This window comes from Rhinopithecus bieti, unplaced genomic scaffold, assembly GCF_001698545.2.
Source record: "Rhinopithecus bieti isolate Rb0 unplaced genomic scaffold, ASM169854v2 scaffold_18434, whole genome shotgun sequence".
Taxonomy (NCBI): Eukaryota; Metazoa; Chordata; class Mammalia; order Primates; family Cercopithecidae; genus Rhinopithecus; species Rhinopithecus bieti.
This window is the reverse complement of record NW_016809126.1, coordinates 454,591-477,401: the sequence shown is the minus strand read 5'-3', so window position 1 is coordinate 477,401 and position 22,811 is coordinate 454,591. Positions and strand designations below refer to the sequence as shown.

At 34.7% G+C, this 22,811-nt stretch overlaps 1 protein-coding gene across 1 annotated transcript in view; it reads right to left on the bottom strand.

Annotated features, from left to right (window-relative positions):
• Positions 1-22,811, bottom strand: part of CEP126 (centrosomal protein 126) — a 78,265-nt gene that overhangs the window by 49,131 nt on the left and 6,323 nt on the right. The window contains 3 exon segments of the mRNA XM_017888596.1: positions 602-713; positions 4,644-4,778; positions 8,011-8,021. Of these exon segments, the coding sequence (XP_017744085.1) occupies positions 602-713; positions 4,644-4,778; positions 8,011-8,021 (258 nt within the window).

Below are 22,811 nucleotides of genomic sequence, written 5' to 3'. Positions count from 1 at the left end.
TCTCCATATCCCCTTATAATGCCTGATCTACTTCTATACATATAGTAGCGTTAAGAAATGTTTGGAATAAATAAATGGAAGATACAGGATGTCCAAGGGTACCCACTCGTTGATTGGTCTATCCTATTACTTATAGATGATTCACTTATGCCATCCTGTAGAAGAACCAGGAGACTCTAGCCTTTTCAAGACATCCAAGATAGATTTTTAGTGAGGAAAAACCCATTTCTACCATAAAGTTACGCTTTTTACCTACATTTGTTACAATTCAACATAATTTTTCTCTTCTCAGTAAAGATATTAAATTTTAATCAAAATATCAGTATCAATATTTAAAGTGTTTTGATGATATGTTCCACAAAAAATTATTTAACATACATAGTATTTTGTAACACCAAAGACTTTAAGACAACAAATTGGAATTCTGACCTATTCTTGGAGCAATTTACATTCTACTCTACCTCAATTTAATCTGTAAAAATAAAATAGTAAACTCTAAAACAGAGGTGAGGAATAGCTGATGAAAAGGCTGACAAGCACAGCAACTGGATGGTTATACAATTATTGTAATAACTGTATACAATAATCATAAATTACTTACCTCCAGTTTATTGTTGGTCTATGGGAAAAGGGAAGGTTTACTTCTGATTTTAAGTTGGATTCCTGAATTTGTTTGAGGGCCTCTTCTAATGGAGGAACTGGTTTTCGGAAAACTAAAGAGATAATAAAGACCAAAGAGTGCTGAATCACTTTATCTTCAGTGGTATTTTTACATCTAATTTAATTGGTTAATGATAAAATATTACTTTAAAACTTTTGTAAAAAGAAAATATTTTCAGAATAGTGTAAATACTTTAAATTTTGACATTCACTTCCCAAAAGAGAATGTGTTACCTCAAAGTTTTCATCACCAATTTTAAGAATATTTATCAGGAAAAAAGAGACTCTGAGAAATGTCCAGGCTCTTCATCCTGGCATGCAAACTCCCCTATATTTGATCTCATAGTGGTATAAATTTCTGACACTATTTATAAATATTCCTATGAAGAAAAGGGGAACATACAAAAACACCAACTAACATTTACTGAGCACTTAAGTTACAGACCTTATTTTTAAGCACTTAATACACATAAACTATTTAACCCTCGCTATGGCCTATGAGGTATATTTGAATTTTACAACTGAGGAAACTAAAGCATATAGAAGCAAAGTAACTTGCTCAAGGTCATACATTATTATGGACACTCATCCATATACTGTCCTGTACAACGTTTAATATAACCCTATGTCCTATATATATCCACTTTCTCAAAGCCTTCCACTGTGCACTTTGGTACTCAACATACTCTATTTTCCCCTACTTCCCTCTAAATATTGTCTTCTCTTTCTTGTTCAAGTTGAAGCATAGCTGTCTTTTAAAGACATCAATTCTCCTACAACCTCCTCAAATAGAGACATTATTTTCCTCCCATCGTAGACTATAAATACACTATACTATCTATACATGGTATCTATAGTGTATCATATACTATAAATAACTCAAGGCCTAGAAATAGAGTGAGTGAATTTCTGGCTTTAGCTCTTCGTGAGTACTTCCAAACTATCTTCCTCTTTTCTCCTTTAAAACACCGATATGTCATCAGACTTTTCAATTATTACAATGTTTGTAATTTATTTAGAATGTTTAAGTAAAAATAGTATGTTATTATGTAAGGTTTAGTTCAAACTTGAACTCTAGAGACAATCCATTTCCCTAATCAACTGATGATTACATGAAGAATGCAAAGCTATAGGATAGTCTGCTGATATTTCGCATCATAAAGGATGCATCTATGAAAGTAATCAATTAATTTAAAAAGTATTTATTGAACGTTTAAAATAAGGTTTTCTGCTAATTTATAGAGGCACTGTTCTCCTTCTAGCCTCTCTTCCACCACTTTTTTTTTTTTTTGACGGAGTCTTGCTCTGTCACTCAGGCTGGAGTACAGTGATGTGACCTCAGCTTACTACGACCTTCGCCTCCTGGGTTTTCAAGCAATTCTCCTGCCTCAGCCTCCCTAGTAGTTGGGATTACAGGCACCCGCCTCGATGCCTGGCTAACTTTTGTATTTTTATTAGAGATGGGGTTTTACCGTGTTGGCCAGGCTGGTCTTGAACTCCCAACCTCAGGTGGTCCACCCGCCTCGGCCTCCCAAAGTGCTGGGATTACAGGTGTGAGCCACCGTGCTCAGCCTCTTTCACCACAATCAAATTAGTAACTAAATCCTATTGATTATGTCTATTTTTTTATTTTTTTGAGATAAGGTCTGAGTCTGTTTCCCAGGCTGGAGTGCAGTGGTGTGATCTTGGCTCACTACAACCTCCGCTTCCTGGGCTCAAGTGACCCTCCCACTTCAGCCTCCTGAGTAGCTGGGACTACAGGCATGCACCACCATGCCTGGCTAATTTTTGTATTGTTTGTAGAGATTGAGTTTCATCATGTTGCCCAGGATGGTCTTGAACTCGTGAGCTCAAGCCATCTGCCTGCCTCGGCTTCCCAAAGGGCTGGGATTACAGGCATAAGCCACCTCAGCTGGCTGTGATTATATCTCTTGAATAAGCATCTCTGGTTGGGCACAGTAGCTCACGCCTGTAATCCCAGTACTTTGGGAGGCCAAGGAGGGCAGATCACCTGAGGTCAGGAGTTCAAGACCAGCTTTGCCAGCATGGTGAAACCCCATTTCTACTGAAAATACAAAAGTTGACTGGGCATGGTGGAGGGCACCTGTAATCCCACATACTTGGGAGGCTGAAGCAGGAGAATCTCTTGAACCTGGGAGGTGGAGGTTGCAGTGAGCCAAGATCGTACCACTGCATTCCAGTCTAGGTGAGAAGAGCAAGACTCTGTCTCAAAAAAAAAAAAAAAAAAAAAGAAAGAGAAAAAAAAGCATGAATATGGTAACTCTTATCTCTTACACTCAATGCACTGCTTTAATTTAGGAGCTTAACATCTCTCACCATAATTATTTAAATAGTATCCTACTAGTCTACTTACTTTAGTAAGTCTCTTCTTCAATCGATATTCCATCTTGTAACTATAATTATCTTTTTAACAAATCTAATTACATAAGAGACCCCAAGTTCCCCACCTCATATGCATTTTCTCTTTTTTCCTTATAGACCCTATATAGTTAGGGGTAGCAATATACCCACATTAAAAAAACTATTTTTTTCAGACTCCCTTGCAAATAAAGTTGCCAAGCAGAGATCTCAGAGGTGCACCTTTTTTTCCTGTCCTTTCTTCTTGCCTAGAACACTGCTGATAGTTGAGCTCTGGCAGCTACCATGTGACCACGACAGTGAGGATAAAAACCATATACTAAAGACTGTTGAGCCGAGTGACAGATGATCCTTCTGTCTCTCAACTCAGTATAATCAACAAACCAGCTCGTGACTGCCTACCACAGAACTCCATATTATACGGGAGAAAAATAAACTCCTATCATGTTGAAGCTATTGCTATTTTGCACAGTTTTACTAGCTGCTCTTATTAATAGTAATATTACTAACACAGCAATGGCTTGCTTTCTCATTAAAAAAACTGTAAGTGGACTGTATTTTGCATAAAGATGAAATTCCTGGCATGGCATATAAAGTTCTATGAGAACTGGCTACCTTTATTTTTTCTAGCTTCATATCCATTTTCTTCTTTTTTTCCCCATCCTATGCTTCAGATACACTGACATACATAATTTATTTGTACAAGCTGTTCTTTTGCCTGGGATGTCCTTTTATTTTCTGTTTGCTTCGCAATATGCTCATTTGTTAAGATCTGACTTAGTCATTTTTCCAAGAATGATGTCCTTGAGGTCCTGACATAGGTTTAGTGTTCTTTCCTCTGTGCTCTCACGGCACTTTACACACTCTGCTACCATAGCAATTATCATTACATTATTGACATTGCTTATACCACTCTCATCTCCAAAATAGGTTGTGAGATCTTTAATGGTAGAATGCAATTAGATTTTTCTGTATCTCAGCTTAGCCTAAGGCTAAGTACAACACAGTATACCATAAGTTTGCTGAATACATAAAGGTTCTGCTTATCACTTTTCTTTATGAAGTTTTGACATACTGTTAATTGTCTTACTATTTAAGGTACTAAAATGTAGATATAATACAAAAGAACCAACTGTAATCTTATTTAAATTCTTAAATGGTTCCAAGTCTTTATCTTGTTGGATTATATTACTCTGCAGACTTTCTTTTTGTTCTGCCAGTCTCTCAAATATGAATTTGAACCAAACCATTAAAAAATACTAGAATAAATGTGACACTAATTTTCTGAACCCAAACGTTAAATTTTCTTTGTACGAAGCTACTTACCAAATCAATTTTAAAAAGACAAAACATCATAACCAGTTGGAAGCCAATTCAAACTGTAAGTTTCAGAATTTAGTAATAGAGCCAACAGTATTCTCTGAATTAAACCTGAATCAAATAACTGTTTTTCATTTGGTTAAAGTGCTTTTACTCAAAAGTTATATTGGTCATTTTAGTTTATTTCCACTTCATTTCTTCATTTATGATTTTATTGTCTACTCAAGTCAAATAAGATTAAAACTTCAATTTTTGTTCTCATATTGCTCTAGAAATTAAGGCACCTGCTTTCCTCCGCTGTGAAAGAGGAATATGGGCACGCTGGAATTTTTCAGTAACTTCTTCAAACTTCTGTTTTCTTTGTTGAAGTATTTGTTCTCTAATTTGGTGTTCTTTTTCTTCTTGTTCTTTTCGTTTTCCTCAAAAGCTCTATATTTAAAACACAAAGTAGGCAACATAAATAGGTGGTAAGTTTAAAAAATAGTTTCAAAATGATGCATTTATTATATAACAATGTTTTCATATTTCAAAATTTTACTTAAAAATAACATATTTTAAATTTTTTAAAACAAGTGTTTGCCAAAGACTTCTTTCTTTGTAAATGTAATTTCAGAACTTTATCCAGGTCTCTTGCAACTAAGAGAAGATTCTCTAATGCGTCCCTTTCTAATTTCTGACAGGTCTGCATACCTATTCCCACTTGCAAACTGTCCTGTGGAAAAAACCTTTTCTAAGGAAGCTATGCCATTTTCTGTAATGTGAAGAATGAATTCATTAGTGAAAGAAGTAACTTTGAAAATTATGAGGTATTCAATAAAATCTGTACATTTTTTTCTTTTGGACCACAAGTTTAAAATTGGCTGTCATTTTAAGTTGGAACTGTGCTAAAAATTCAGGAAATTTACATAAAAATGTGAATTTCCAGTTTCTCTTCAAAATTTGGAAGAGCTGGCAAATCTGGATTCTTAATCACACATAGCTCCAAACACCTGCCCCAATCCCTGCCATTCCCTATTTTTCTTAACTTTCTTATTTCATTTATTTCTGATTGCTCCCAGACACTTGAAATTTATGTTCTCTAGTTTAAGCTGTACTGTCTGAAAAATTGATTTTGTCCTTGGAAGACTCTGTGTGTGTGTGTGTGTGTGTGTTCGCACATGTATGTGTGTATGATTCAATAATTATTTGCTGGAAAATGAAAAAAAAAGAAAAAAGATGAGCCTACAAATCACTGATAGAGAAACCTCCAAAGCGAACTCCTTAGAATGCATGGGGTTAGGAGATGGTTGGTAAGAACTCTTTTAGAATTTTTAGTGCCATAGGTTACTATTAACCATCTTTCTAAAGACCTCTCCTGGCTAGAACATTATTCTACTCTAAATAGCTCCGATTAAGGGAGCTATATATACTTTCAGGTGATAGAGAACCATAGATCTCCAAGTGGTCCAACATATGAGATAGGTAGAATGTAGTGATATAGCACCAGAGGTGGGGGAGAAGATTTTTAGCTCCCTAAACAATCTCCTTCAAGAATCTCCCCAGGTCAAGATAAGAAGTTGCTTTTACCATTTGATTCAACATAATATTAGAAGTTGTAGCCAGAACAAGTAGGCAAGAAAAAAAAAGAGGCATCCAGACTAGAAAGGAAAAAGTAAAATTAACTCTAATCCAGATGACATAATCTTATATTTAGAAAACCCTAAAGATTCCACCTAAAACCATCACTAATAAATGAATTCAGCAAAGTTGCAGGATACAAAATCAAAACATATAAACCAGTTGCATTTCTATACACTTAACAATGAACAATCCAGAAAGGAAATAAACAATCTTAATTTACAATAGCACAAAAATGCTTAGGAATAAACTTAACCAAGGAGGCAAAAGACTTATACACCAAAACTGTAAAACATCACTGAAATAATTTTAAAAGATGCAAATAAATGTAAAGACCTACCATGTTCATGAATTCAAAGAAGATATCGTTAAGAAGACAACACTACTCAAAGCTACCTTCAATCTATTCAATTCCTCAAATCCCAATGACTTTTTTTTTCTTTGCAGAAATAGAAAAATCCACTTTAAAATTTACATACAATGTCAAGGAACCCTGAATAGCCAAAAATAATATTGGAAAAAAAAAAAAACAACCCAAAACGGAATGTTTCACCCTTCCTGATTTCAAAACTTACTACAAATTTATGGTAATCAAAGCAGTGTGGTACTGGCATAAAGATGGACACACAGACTAATGGAATGAATAGAGAGCCCATAAATAAACCCTCTTATATATGGTCAAATGATTTTCCACAAGGATGCCAAAACCATCTAATGAGAAAAGGACAATCTTTATAGAAAATTGTGTTGGATATCTGGATACTGCAAAACAATATAGTTGGACTCTTACCTTACAGCACATATAAAAATTACTCCAAAGTGGATCAAATATCCAAATATAAGAACTAAAATTCAGAAGAGAACATACAGAAAAGCTTCATGATACTGGGTTTGACAATAATTTCTTGGTATCACACTAAAAGCACAAACAAAAGGAAAAATAGATAAGTTGAACTTCATCAAAATTAAAAACTTTTGTGGATCCAAGGACACTATCGACAGAGTAAAATGGCCACACAGGAAATGAGAGAAAATATTTGCTATCACATATCTGATAAGGATTGATATCAAGAACTTCAACAACTCAACAACAACAAAAACAACCTGATTTAAAAATATGGGCAAAAGACTTGAATAGAAATTTCTCTAAAGAAGATATACAAATACAAACACATGAAAAGATGCTCAACATCATTAATCATTAAGAAAATGCAAATTAAAACCACAATGAAATGCCACACCCCACCAATTAGGATGACTATTATTTAAAAAACAAAACAAAATAAAAAATAGGAACTATTGGTAAGGATGTAGAGAAACTGGAATTCTTATGCATTGCTGGTAGAAATGTAACATGGTGCAGCAGCTGTGGAAATTGGTATGCTGATTCTTCAAAAAATTAAACATAGAATTACCATAAGATAAAAGAGTTTCACTTTGAGGACTATATCCCAAAGAAGTGAAAACAGGGACTCAAAGAGATATTTTTATATCCATTTTCATAGTAACATTATTCATAATAGCCAAAAGGTGGAAGCAATCCAAGTGTTCATAAATGGATGAATGGATAAACAAAATGTGGCATAGACATACAACGGAATTTTTTTCAGTCTAGAAAGGAAGAAAATTCTGGCACGTGCTACACATAAATGAATCTTGAAAACATTCTGCTAAGTGAAATAAGCCAGTCTCAAAAGGACAAATGTTGTAAGATTTCACTTTAAATGAGGTACCTACAGTATTCAAATTCATAGAGACAGTAGAATGGGGTTTACCAGCTGGTGGGGAGGGAAGGATGGGGAGTTAGTGCTTAATGGGTACAGAATTTCAGTTGGGCAAGACGAAGTTTTGGAGATGGATAATGATGATGGTTACACAACAATGTGAATGTACTTAATGTAGTCTTTGAAGACAGACAAAAAAGAGATTAAATAGAGAGTCATAATAGAGTATTCTACTTTCTGTTGGGAGGAAGGAGGCACAGCTTGCTTAGCAGAAGCTAACAGAGTCAACTTAAAAAGTTCCAAATTCTACATTCATATGCTCTTGAGATTAAAATAATGTGTCAAGCAGATAAAATCACATGTCAAGCACTCCTGTGGTAGCCATAGTCACTCTCCAAACATAATGTTCAATGAAGCAGGATTATGTAGTCCCCTCCCCTTTAATCATTGTGGCCCTGTGACTTTCTTATTACCAACAGAATGTTATGGAAGTGATACTGTGTGACTTACCATGCTAGAATTTTGCAGTTTCCAACTTGGACTTCTGGAATGCTCACTCCAGGAAAAGCCCAACCCCATGTAAGAATTTTAGTGCCTTTGGGATCACCATGCTGAAAAGAAGCCCAAGCTAGCTAACAGGCAAGACAGCATTGGAGAGAGATAACTGGCTTGGTTCCAACTGTTCTAGCCTTCTCAGCCTAGCACAAGACATGTGACTGAAGAAACTATCTTGGATATCCAACGAAGTGGAATCTTCAGATAACACCAACCACAGCACAAATCTGAGTGCAATAGCATGAGACTTCCAAGGGAGAATAAACCAGCTCAGCCATGCAACACAGATTTTTAATAAGCTGTTTTAAGCTACTAAATTTTAGGGTGGTTTGTTATAGAGAAGCAAATGACCAGAATAATAACTTTAAGTCAGTATATTAAAAACCAGTTAACATTTATTTAGTAGAGATGGGGAGAAATGTTTATTAACAAAAATGGTTTACTTTCTTCTTTATGTTATTTTAAAAGGATTACATCCATTTATTATGTATGCTTTTCTGAAGAATAAAACTTTTTTTGATTTTAGAAATTAGTTTTATGATATTAAAATCTTCCTAGCAAATAGCACTACATCATGCATTATTCAGTTTCTGAGTATCAGTGCACTGCAACTGCCAACTTAGGCAACTGTCATCTTTATGGCTCATGGCTGATAGTGCGGCATGTAACTGCATAAAACAACTTATACCTATGACATTTTTTAAAACAGAGATGACTGTTCCAGGGATTTTTTTTGTACTATTGTATTTTTCTTTTAGAGCACTATCTAGTTTACTGGTAATGAGAACAATTTACATTTATCTAGTTAGGTAAGGAAGGAATCTTAGTCAGCTGATATGTATAACTGATTTATGTTAGTGATATTTCAGTGATCCTTACAGATTTGTTTCCTGGGCAAATGCTTTGATGGTCTGTCCTTTAATATGGCTGATATGGAGCTAACTCTAGACAAAACTGTATATCTGAGAGTTGGTTTGAGAAATCCATGGCTGCCTAGATGCTCAGGGGAATTTGTTAAATCGTAAGTTTATAAGCCTTCCTCTAATTAAAGTATTTGAAGTCGTTTGGTAATATCTCGTATCTGAGTTATCAAAAAAGACACTAAACATTTATGTCATATTGCAGACACTCATGAAAACAAGGAAACAAAAGTTATTTGTTTAATATTTCAAAACAGGCAACATGAATTAACAACTATCTCACTGGTACTGAGTGAAATCATGGTAAACTAAATTATTAGCTTGCAAGTAGGGCAAAATCTCAGACCTTTCACAGTTTCTGACTTAGCACTTGCTGGAATGGATACTAAGTAAGACCCAATTGCAAATATACACGGGCTGAAGACCTAAGAATGGAAAAGCTTGAAAAATTTATTTGACTACATTAATATCAGATCAAGTTTTTGACTATGTATTAATATCAGACAAATTTATTAGAGTGCTATTAATATTGGACTTTAAGAAATGGAGTATTACTAGAGATAAAATACAACATTTCATAATGATAGAAAGGTCAATTCATCAGGAAGGCACAAAAATTATATAGACATATGAACCTAATAACAGATCTTCAAAATACATAAGGCAAACACAGAACTAAAGATAGAAACGGACAAATCCACAATCCTAGCTGCATATCGTAACATTCTTTCTTAGAACAACCGGACAAAAGTGTCAGTAAGAGGCCGAACGTGGTGGCTCACGCCTGTAATCCCAGCACTTTGGGAGGCCGAGGCAGGTGGATCAGGAGGTCAGGAGATTGAGACCATCCTGGCTAACACCGTGAAACCCCGTCTCTACTAAAAAAGTACAAAAAATTAGCCGGGCATGGTGGCGGGTGCCTGTAGTCCCAGCTACTCTGGAGGCTGAGGCAGGAGAAGGCGTGAACTGGGGAGGCGGAGCTTGCAGTGAGCCGAGATCGCACTACTGCACTCCAGCCTGGAAGACAGAGTGAGACTCTGTCTCCAAAAAAAAAAAAAAACAGAAGTATCAGTAAGAATACAGAATATTTGAACAACGCTATCAGCTACATCAATCTAGTTGATATTTATAGAAGAGTAATAATTTATACCCAACAATAATACAGTCTTTCCCCAAGTACACCATAAAAATCTAATGCTGAGCCATAAAAGAAGTGTTAATGAATTTCATAAGATTTAAATCGTACAGAGTATGTTCTTTGACCAAAACACATTTACATTAGAAATCAATGACGATATCTAGAAAAGCTCCAAATAACTGAAAATTAAAGAAAAAATGAAAACACTGTACTAAATAAACCACGGATCAAAGAAAAAAATCTAAAGAGAAGTAAAAAAAAAAACATTTTGAATGACATAAAAATGAAAATACAGCATACTGAATTTGTTAAATGCAGTTAAAAGAGCGTTTGGAAGAAAATTTATATTTAATTTAATTTAATTTTATTTTTTTTGTAGAGATGGGGGGTCTTGATTTGTTGCCCGGGCTAGTCTTGACTCCTGGCCTCAAGAAATCCTCCTACTTTGGCTTTCCAAAGTTCTGGGATTACAGGCAGCGAGCCACCATGCTTGGCCAATTTATAATTTTAAATGCTATATCAGAAAAGGGGAAAGGTTTAAAATCAACGACTTCAGTTTCCACCTTAACAAGATAGAAGATGAGCAAATTTATCCTGAAGAAGAAAGAATCTAATAAAAAGAAAATAAACTGATGAAATAGTAAGCAAAAAAATAGAGAAAACACAGACAAGTTGCTTTGGAAAATGTTAAGAATATTGATAAGTTCCTAGCAAGAACAATGAAGAAAAAACGGGAAAACAAAAATTAATAATATCACGAATGCAAGACAGGATATCATTACAAATACCACAGGCCTTAAGAAATAACAGGAGAATATTACAAACAACTTTATACTAATAAATTCAACAACTTAGGTAAAATGGACCAATTTCTTAAAAGAAACTACTTTCCAAAACTGACACAAAAGACAATAAAATATGAAAACCTCTACACATTAATAAAATGTAATTTATAATTAACAAGTTTCCCACAAAAAAACTCTAGTTTCAGATATAATTTTTTTTGGTCAAACATTTAAAAAAGAAACGACAATCATATACAACCTTTTTCAAAATATAGAAGTGCAGAAAACACTCCCCGCCATGTTTTATAAGGCCAGCATAACTATGATTCCAAAACCCAACAACACATTACAAGCAAAGAAATTTATAGCCCAATATCTCTCATTGACATTACACAAAAATCCTTCACAAAATACAGGTTAAGCATCTCTAATCCACAAATCCAAAATCTGAAATGCTGCAAAATTTGAAACTTTTGAGCACTGACATGAAGACTGAAAGTCTGCCTTTGTTTGCTGTTGTTGTCGTCTGACAGCTGATACAGGTATTCTGGTGATGCTACTGTACTGGTTCATTACCTTAAATACATTACTTTTTCATTGTGTTAATGTTATCTGTTATATATTTTACTTTTAAGTAGTTAAGTGTGAATAAGTACAAGAAAATGATTGCTTATGAGTAGCATATAAATTCAGACTCTGGAATGATGGTGATGACCAAACAACCACAGATTGTCCACATGGCTGACTGAGATAATGACACTTTTGCTTTTTGACGGTTCAGTGTACACAAACTTTGTTTCATGCACAAAATTATTTAAAAATATTACATTAAAATTACCTTAGGCTATGTGCATAAGGTGTTTATCAAACATAAATGAATTTCATGCTTAAACTTGAGTCCCAATCCTGATAACTCATTATGTATATGCAAATATTCCAAAAGTTAAAAAAAAATTAAAATCCACCACACTTCTAGTTCCAAGCATTTTAGATAACGAGCATTCAATCTGTATTAGCAAATAAAATCCAGCAATTTATAAAAATAACATCATTACCAAATGAGGGTTATTCATGGAATGCAAAATTAGTGAATTTCACTATATTGACAAAAAAGAGGAAAGCGATATGATCATCAAAATAGATTTAGAAAAACTATTTGACAATATTCTATGCACATTCATAAAAATTCTCAGCAAACTAGGAATGAGAGGAAACTTCTTCAATCTGATAGCGGGCACCTACCCAAATTCCCTAGCTAGCAGCATAGTTAATGGTGAAATAGTAAATACTTCCCCAAAAGGTAGAAGGCAAAGAGGGTTACTCATACTACTTCTATTCCCCAATTGCACTGGAAGTACTCCTAGAAAGTTTACTGAGACCAACAAAAAAGTAAAAGCCATATTGACTGGAAAGACAGACATTATATTCTCTTTATTTGCAGATGATATAATTATATAACTAGAAAATCATAAGGAATATATAAAATAACTCCTGGAACTAATGAGAAAATTTAACAAGTTCTTAGAATACAAGGTCAATATAGAAAAATAATTTGTATTTCAACATATAAGCAACAAACAATTGAAAATGAAATTTAAATCATTCATAAAGCATTATAAAATACAAAATACTTAGGAGTCATTTAACAAAGACATGCAAGACTTCTGCATTGAAACTAGAAAATGCTGCTGAGAGAAATTAAACAAACAAACAAACAAAAAACCCCAACCAAAATAAAGGGTTGGGGGAAGAGAAGAGACAAGCTATGTTCACGGATTTCATGGACTGCAAGACTCAATTTTATTAATGCAATTAGAATTGTTATCAAGTCTGTCTAAATTTATCTACAAATTCATCACAATCCTACTCAAAACCAGGCAGATCTATTTATAGGGAAAAGTAAAAATACCTAGAATAAGCAAAACTATCTTGAATCAAAACAAAATCGGAGGCTACACACTATCTTATTTCACTATAAAGAAGTGGTTCTCAACTGAGGAAAGTTTTGCTCCTTCCCCCTCAAGTAGACCTTTGACAATGTCTAGAGACATTTTAAATGGTCATGACTGGGGTGTGCTACTGGTATCTAGTGGACAGCAGGCAAGGGTGCTACTAAACATCCTATACTTCATCCTGAAATTCCTATATGGTAGTCCCCCCACAAGTAATTATCTTATCCACAATGTCAATAGTACTGCTGTTAAGAATTCCTACTATAATGCTACAATAATCAAGACAGTGTAGTATTAGTATAAGAGTAAATAGACCAATGGAACAAAATACAGAGCACAGAAGTAGACCCTCCATTGATTTTCAAAAAAGGCATCAAGGCCACTGATGAAAGGAAATTATTTTCCAACAAATGGTGCTAGAGCAACTAAATACACTTATGTGAAAAAACTACTCAACCCTTATATCATACTACACACATATAATTTGAGTTGAATGATAAAACTAGACTGAAAATCTGTAAGTCTGAACTTCCCAGAAGAAATCAAGAAGACTAGCTTTATGACCTTAGGGTGGACAAAATGTCTTAGAGAAGACACAACAAGCACTAGCCATAGAACAAAAAATTGATAATTGTATGTCATCATAATGTAAAACTGCTCTTTGAAAGATTTCATTAAATAAACGAAAAGGCAAGCCACATGTTAGAAGAAAATACTTGCAATATATATCTGTGACGAAGAACTTGTACCCAGAATATATATGTATCTTACAATTCAACAAGAAGACAAACAACCCAACTTAAAACATGGACAAAATATTTGAATAGATATTTCATAAAAAACTTAGGAATGGCACATCAGAGAAGTGTAAACTAAACCCAATTTATACATACTATATGGCTAAAATTAAAAAGGCTGACTGGGAAGGTTATAAAGCCACTGGGACTCACATGCATTGCTGGAGGGTGTGTAAAAAAGGTCAGACCTTTTGGAAAACTGTTTGACACCTTCTTATATGTTAAACATACACACAAAAAAGCAATTCTACTTTTAGTTTACTCAGAACAAATAAAATGTATATCCACAAAAGATTTCCTACTTATGGATTCTCTCATGTTTTACCATTTTGGTTATAATTATCCTTCTGCCAGCAGCTTTATTACTAGTCCCAAATTAGAGTAACCTAATGCCTATCAATAGAAGAATGGATAAATAAATTATGATATATTTTTACAATGGAATACCATTCAGCAATAAGAATGAACTAATACATGGATGAATCTCAACAGGAAAAATTAACTCCAATGATAGGAATTATAACAGTGGTCACTATGAAGGATGGAGATTGACTGCAAGAGGTTTGAGGGTATATTCTGGGGAATGATAATGATAGACTATAGAGTGTAAAGCTCAGTTTGAACAGAAGTGAGAACATGAGGGGATGGGATTAACAGATTAACAGAAAAAGGGTAATAAGATAAATGGATTGGAGGACCTGGTGGGGTTTTAGAACTGTTGAATTCAGGGTACTAGAGGAACTGACATGGAAAAATAGGAGACATAGATCAGAGATTGAGATGACTGAAATTGAGATTTTGGAGGTGAAGTAGTAATTGGTAATAGTTGAGGTGATGTGCCATTGAATGGGTGAAGTTCAAGAAAATGACAAATCATTAGGCTGGATGAATGGTCTATGCGGACGCTAAAATCACAAAGAATGATCACTAGAATAGTGGTAGGGAGACAAAAAGAGCCAAGTTGCTAAAATTTTCAAGGAATGACACAGAGGATCTATAGATGACTGCAGTTAGGAAAAGGAGGGGTAAGCAGTATATTTTGATGGCATGTGCTTGAAGAGAGCTGGAGGATTTTAGAGAAAAGGGAGAGCAATGGCCAGAAATGACAACAAAGAGCAAAGATGACACCTTTATATCTATCTTTGAGTATCTTCACACTTTCCATGATATCACTTTCTACCTCCCTCTCACATCCTTTATCATAGAGTAAACAGAAGCTATAAGCACAGACCTTATCATGTATCCAAAAAAATACTTCATCCATGTTTTCCTCAATTTGGGGTTCTAGAAACAATTTCTAATATAATCACATATCTTCAGTTGCTTTAAGTCTTAATTGTTTTGGGGGGTTCTTGGGGGTGAAAGTTTCCCATGTTTACTTTCTTCCCAAAAGCACTGTGCATGTGAGCATTTATATGATTGGCATTTATATTTTGGATAGAGGGATACTATCAGGGTGCTAGGGACTGATTTGGAAAGAATGTTTGGGAGAAGGCTGTTGGCAAAGCAAAGTTTGTCATTACATATAAGGTGACCTGTGAAAATGATCATCATTCATTACAAGTGCTTAGTATGGTCAGGTACTATAAATGCTAAGTATTTTATATGTATTACCTTGTTTTATCCCACAGCAGTTCTCTGAGGTAAGCATTTTACAGACAAAAAACTTGAATCTTAAAAAGGTTAAGTAACTTGTGCAAGGCCACATAACTATTAAGTGGAAGAACTGGGAGTCTAAACTAGGCAGCCTGATTCTATCTGGTTTTAAATGAGTATACACTATGTAACAACCTTTCCGTAATTTTTTTTTCTTGAAAGTACTTTCATCTCCAACTTCCACACATAACATGAATTTGTTTTCCCATGGAACCCTAAGCTTAACCTTACCATAGGATTTATCTCACTATATTGTAATTATTTACTTTTCTGCATTGCTTATCAGACTCTAAGTATCATAAGTTCAGTGTCTGTGTCAGCACATAGCATAGGGCTCGGAATACAGCAGCATGCAATACCATTGTCAAATGAAATAATTAATTGCATTTTAACTGTCTGTCTTCCCCATGATACTCTCCAAGTTCATTGAGTGCAGAGCCTGAAATTTTAATTTCTGGAATTCCTGTTCCTAACACAATGCTTTGTATCTGGTAGATGCTTAATAAATAATTGTTTAATAAATGTTTGACTATATGTCAACTTCAAATATAATCAGAGCACTTTTAAAAGCCGTTATCTATTATTTTGATTTAATAATGTATATGTTCAGTATATAACAGTAAGTACAACAGATATGGTTCAGGCAGGTATTTATTATCTAGCGAGGCAAGCTAACAAAACCAAGTAAACAAAGAATTACTAATTGTCATAAGTGCTAGGAAGTAAAGAAACTCTAGTTTGAGATAGGGAGCCAGGGGAACCCACTTTAAATAAGGTAAACAGAGAATATTTCTCTGGAGATATTTAAGCTAAAAAACTCCAAATACACATGGGAAAATCATTTTAAAAATGGGGAAAAAAGTGCTGTAGGCAGAAACAGTATGCAAAGGCCCTGAGTTGAGAGGGAAAAAAACTTAGCATGTTTGAGAAATTGAGAAAATAACCACCAACTCAGCAATATTTGGCAATGATGAATGATGGATTTCCAAAGCTAAGAGATGGTATTTTCCTTGTTATTGTCCAGAAGTTATTTTGATAGCAAATTATCATCAGCATTATTTCATATTGTTCCACGGTGGCCAGGTTTTCTGGGCTAAAATGTATACAGAAAGTAATAATAATTTTATGCAGTATTTTATGGGACTGGAGAAAATAAAGCCTGTGTTAGGTTGAGCCACATTAAACCAGGGATGGAGTGTGACCAATAAGCAGACATTTCTACTCCTGAACTCAATGATAGGCCAATAATAAAAAGTTTTAATAAGCAATCATAGTGATGATTACTATATTCTTTCATTACTCCATGACTATTTACAGAATTCCTTTTATATTATTCGGTGCCAGGCACTGGTAAGTGCTGTGAGAATAGAAGGAACTGGCAATAAAAATGAGAAAGCTTCTCTACCATTGTAGAACTCAGAGTTGAGAAAGTACATTTTTGCTTCCTATTTACCCTGGAATTAGTCTTTTTTGCAGAAGAAACACAATCTGCCTTAGCAACTTTGGAAGCGTCTGTTTAACATGTGCAGTTCTGCCTCATGAAACATGTAGAGCACCTTGGCTCAAATGTGAGCCATCTCATCAAATGACAGCTATATGCCAAACTACTTGTTCTAGTTTCCCAGGAGTCTACAGCTATGGGTATCATTTTCCTCTGTTGGAAATACTCTTAAGAAATGAGCAAATAAACATCATGGCAACAGTTTAACAATAGAACCTAGGGAGTAGTATTTAGAGTATCTGAGGTCACAGGAGACAAACGTAGAACTGAAGAACTTGCCTTTTGTGATACATTTCTTTTTTCTGGATGGAACTATATTTCAGATCTAAGTAGTTACAACTTTCTAGAGATATGATAATATTAAACTGTAAAGCTAAACATATTTTGAGATAATTAGAAATTAAAAAATTAAAATAAGGAAAATTGTTCTTCTTGCAAATTAAAAAATGCACTTGGAGACATAGTTTCTAGAAATGAAAATATCATTTTAACAAACAATAATGCCAACAATAAGCCTACAAGAAATAGAACTAAACCCAATAATATACTGTGAGTTTTCATTGCCTGTCAAATAAACATGTGTCCCAGATTATGATTCTGTGCTTTCTGAGACTTAAAATTATTTGAAATCCTAAAAGAATGTATTGAAAATCATATTTTCCAACAGATTGTCTTTCACCTGACTGTAAAAGAAAACAAATGAAAGGTTGAAAATCACCCTCAATACACTATCACAGGGTAAAACACCCAAACAATAAAGATTCATAGAACTAGTAATATACATCATACAAAGGAAAAACATAAAAGTACCTCATTTCTCTAAAGGCTGAGGTGTCAGTGAAGAGAAACATATCAATTAACTAAAGCTCAAAAATTCAGTAACGAGATCACTTAGGTCCTCATTCACTATTCTTAGATTTCAGTTCTAACAAAATCCTTTTATTCGGTAGGTTAAAATGTATTAGAAATATTTTTAAAATGTGAAGGAGCTGCTAGAAGGAGAAATACTAACATTAAAAAGAAACAAATTCTGCTTCTGGGAAAATGGAGGTAGACATACTTTTTCTATTTCTCTCACTAAGTACAACTAAAACTCCTGTGCATGATATATACAGTTTGCCCTCCATATCTGTGGGTTCCATATCTATAGATTCAACCAACCCTGGATTGAAAATACTTGGGAAAAAAACAATAAAAATAACAATACAGCAATAAAAATAATACAAATAAAAATACAGTATAACAACGATTTACACAACATTTACACTGTATTAGTTATTATAAGTAATCTAGAAAAGATTTAGAGCATATGAGAGGACGTGCATAGATTGTATGCACATACTCCACAATTTTATATAAGGGCCTTGAGCATCTGTGGATTTTGGTATCCCTGGGGGTCTTGGAACCAATCCCCAGCAGATACCGAGGGACAACTACACACACACACACACCCCCCATAAGAAGAGTCTGAGAAGTGAAGAAGAGGAGGTCAGCAGGCTAGGGACCTTGGCGCCTGAGGAAGGACATGGTGATTAAGTTCTCTGGGTTTTCTTTTTGCTTCATATATTCCAGACTTGGAGCAGAAAAAAGCTGGAAGCATCAAAAAGCTTACACACACACACACGCGTGTGCGCGCACACAAACACACACACACACCAACTAAAGTTTGCGCTTTCTAGCCTCAGGATAAGGAAAAGATCAGCATAGCTAGGCAGAAAACTTAGGCAATAATCCTGCTACTCCATCCGAACACCACAGAAAATTGTGGTTCCACTCCCATCCAGCCAGAAAAGACTGAATGGTGAGCTTAGATTTCTACCCTTGCCTCCCTTATAACAATGTGCTCTCAACCCTGCTGTAGGGATGTTGTCAGAGAAGCTGAGTAGAACGTCTGGCTTTCATCTCCACCTGGTGGTAATGTGGTCTTCTCCTCACCCTGGTATTAGCAGAGACTATGTGGCAAGTCTGGATTTTCACCTACCCAGCAGGAAGAGATGCCCTACCTCTCCATAGTGGGTGATATCTGAGGAGGCCTGCAGAGAGACATGAGGAAGCCTGCAGTGAGACATGACTTTCATCACCATCCAGCAGTAATAAGGCCACCTCCACTGTGGTATCAATGGAGACCATGTGAGAAGCTGGAACTCCTGCTACTGCTCAGCAGTAATAAGGAACCCTCCTACTCGTCTGGTGTCCACAGAGGCTGATTGATGAACCTTGGCTTCTATCTCCATCTTTCCATGGTGAGGCTGCATCCCTTCTTCCCCCACTAGAGCAGTGTCAGAGAGAGCCAGCTAAAGTTGAAGGTTTAAATAAGCCACAGAATCTTAGAATAGAATATGAAAATGTTCAGGTTTCAAGAGAAAATCACTTGTCATTCCAAGAACCAGGAAGCTCTCAAACTGAGTGAAAAAAGACAATCAACATACGCCACCATCAAGATGACAGGAATGTTAGAATTATTTGCTAAAATTTTAAAGCAGCCACGACAAAAATGCTTCAATGAGCACGTCTGCAGATGAAAAAATAGTCTCAGAAAATAAATAGAAGACATAAAGAATCAATATAAAGAAGAGTCAAATGAAAAAATTTAGAATTAAAAAATGCAACGACTGAAATAAAAAACTCAGTAGATTTATTAGGAGATCCTCATTTTATGAGGCCAGCATCATCTTGATACCAAAGCCTGGCAGAGACACACACAAAAAAGCTAATTTTAGACCAATAGAAGATGTCAATTTTCCCCATCCCACATTGATATACAAGTATAATGCAATTCCTATGAAACTCCCAACAATAATTTTTGCAGGTTTAGGTTATTCTAAATTTTATATTCAAAGGCAGATTAGAATACCTAAAACAATTTTGTAGAAGAACAAAGTGGGAAGAATCAGCCTACATGATTTGAAGACTTATTGTATAGCTACAGTAATCAAAATTGTGGAGTGTTGATGGAAGAATAGACACAAAAATTAGTAGAATAGAATAAAGAACCCCAGAATAGATGCATACAAATATGCTCAACTGATTTTGACAGGGTGCAAAACAATTCATGGAGGAAAGGTAGCCTTTTCAACAAATAACGCTGGGCCAATTGGACATCTGGAGACAAAACACATCCCCCAAAAAACTATCAAACAAAACCACCAAACTTTGATAAACATCTGATACTTCATACAAAGATTAACTAAAACTGGATCACAGACTTAACTGTAAAACATAAAACTATAATACTTTGAGGATAAAACACAGGAGAAAATCTTCAGAACCTAGGGCTAAGCAAAGAGTTCCTAGACTTCACACCAAAAGCACAGTCCATAAAAAGAAAAACCAGTAAACTGAATTTCATCAAAATTCAGAATTTCTCCTCTGGAAGAGACTCTATCAAGAAGATGGAAAAACAATCTCCAAGGTAGGAGAAAATATTTACAAGCTACATATCTGACAAAGGACTAGTATCTAGAATATATGTAGAGCTCTCAAAACTCAATAATAAAAGAATACAAATGTAAAGAAATGAATACAAATGTAAAGAAATGAATACAAATGTAAAGAAATTAAAAATGAATATAAATGTAAAGAAAATTTCACTAAAAGAGAACAGATGGTAAATAAAATATGAAAAGATAATCTGCATCATTAGCAATTTTGTACTTCCCTAAGTACAAATTAAAACCACAATGAGATATTACTACATACCTATCAGAATGATTAAAATAAAAAAGTGACAATACCAAATGCTAGTGAGGATGAGGAAAAGCTCGATCATGCTTATACTCTGAAAAACAGCTGGCAGTTTTTAAATACACTAAACGTGCAACTACCATGTGACCTACCTAGAGTACTCATGGTCACTTATCCCAGAGAAATAAAAGCTTATGTTTATACAAAAACCTACACATGAATGTTTTTATCAACTTTATTTATAATAGACTGAGATATCATGTCCTTCAATGGGTGAATGGTCAAACTCTGGTGCATCCACATCATGAAATAATAATAAATATTCAGCAATAAAAATAAAAAAGCTAGTGATACACACTACAACTTGAATGAATCCCAAATAACTGTACTGAGTGAGAAGAGCCAACCCCAAAGGTTATATATGGTATGATCCCATTTATACAACACTCTGGAAATGAAAAAAAACTGTAGAAATGGAGAACATCATATTAGTGATTTCCAGGGGGTGGGACTGGGAGAGAAGTAGGTGTGGCTATAAAGGGACAACACTTGAGGGATCTTTATGCTGATGGAAGTGTTCTGTATCTTGACTACAAACATCTTATTATCCTAGTTGTGATACTGTACTATAGTTTTACAAGATGTTATCACCGGGGGAAACTGGGTAAAAGGTATGTGGAATCGCTCTGTTTTATTTTTTACAATTGCCTGTGAATCTACAATTACCTCAAAATAAAGAGTATAATTTGGTTTAATTTAATTTAATTTATTATTTTTTTTTAAATGGAGCCTTGCTCCGTCACCCAGGCTGGAGTGCTGTGGCGTGATCTTGGCTCACTGCAACTTCTGCCTCCCAGGTTCAGGAGATTCTCTTGCTTTAGCCTCCTGAGTAGCTGGGATTACAGGAGTGTACCACCATGCCGGGCTAATTTTTGTATTTTTAGTAGAGACAGGGTTTCACCAGGTTGGCCAGGCTGGTCTTGAACTCCTGACCTCAAGTAATCCACCCGCCTCGGCCTCCCAAAGTGCTGAGATTAAAGGCGTGAGCCACTGCGCCCAGCCAAGAGTTTAATTTTAAAAAGAGAAATTACAAGAAGATAGATAATCCTCGATGCAAGAACTCACCAAGTTTAACTGTTACAGGCTACTTATTATAGACTAAATAAAGCTTAACAGCTCAAAGGCAGTACAATAATATAATGGAGAATATTAATGCTCATAATAATGATTCTAGGGTAAGAAGATCAAACCACCTTTATCATAAACTATATGAAAGATTACAGAAATATGCATTGTATTTTAGAAAAATTTATGTTAAAATGTTAAAGTTTTCATAATCTACAAGAATTCCATTTCTGGCAATGCTGATCATGCTTCACCTATAATTAATCCTTGACTCCTATTGACCCTGTCTACTCAATCCAACTCCACCTCCATAACCATCCTCTTGCCTAGAACATTATAACAGCTTTCTACTGTACTCTTTGCCTCCAGCCTGTTTTCAATTCATCCTCTACCCCTTTGCTATAATGAGCTAAAATATAAATCTGATCATGACACTCCTCTGATTTTGTTCCTTCAACAGCATCTCTAATTTCTTTAGATTGTCATAAAAGTTATTTCATAAAATGTGTACTATCAACACTGTAACTTCATCTCATGATACTCTTACACATATTCCCATGCATCAGCTACATACAACTTTTGTCCTGTATTTCATAACATTAGGCTTTTTCACATATTGTTCTCTCTAAATAAAACATCTCCCTTCCTCTTCATCTTCTCTGGCTAACTCTTGGTTAACTAATACAAAAGACTTTGTTCTTCCAGGAATTCTTTCTTGTCCTTTAAGTCTATGGCATGTGCTTCCATAGAATCTTGGAAGTGATGCTATTGTAGTACTTACTGCATAGCATTTCCATCTTTTATTATTTCACTATCAGTAATCTGAGGGCAGAAATTATGCTTTGTATCTTTTTATCCTTCAGAATATGAAACCTTGGGGTTTCCTAGTAAATGTTAGTTGAGTGAATAAACAACTGTCTTATGTCACAACATTTTAAATAGTCAAAGATAACTTCAAAATATCCTAATTTTCTTTTTTTTCTTTTTTTTTTTTTTTT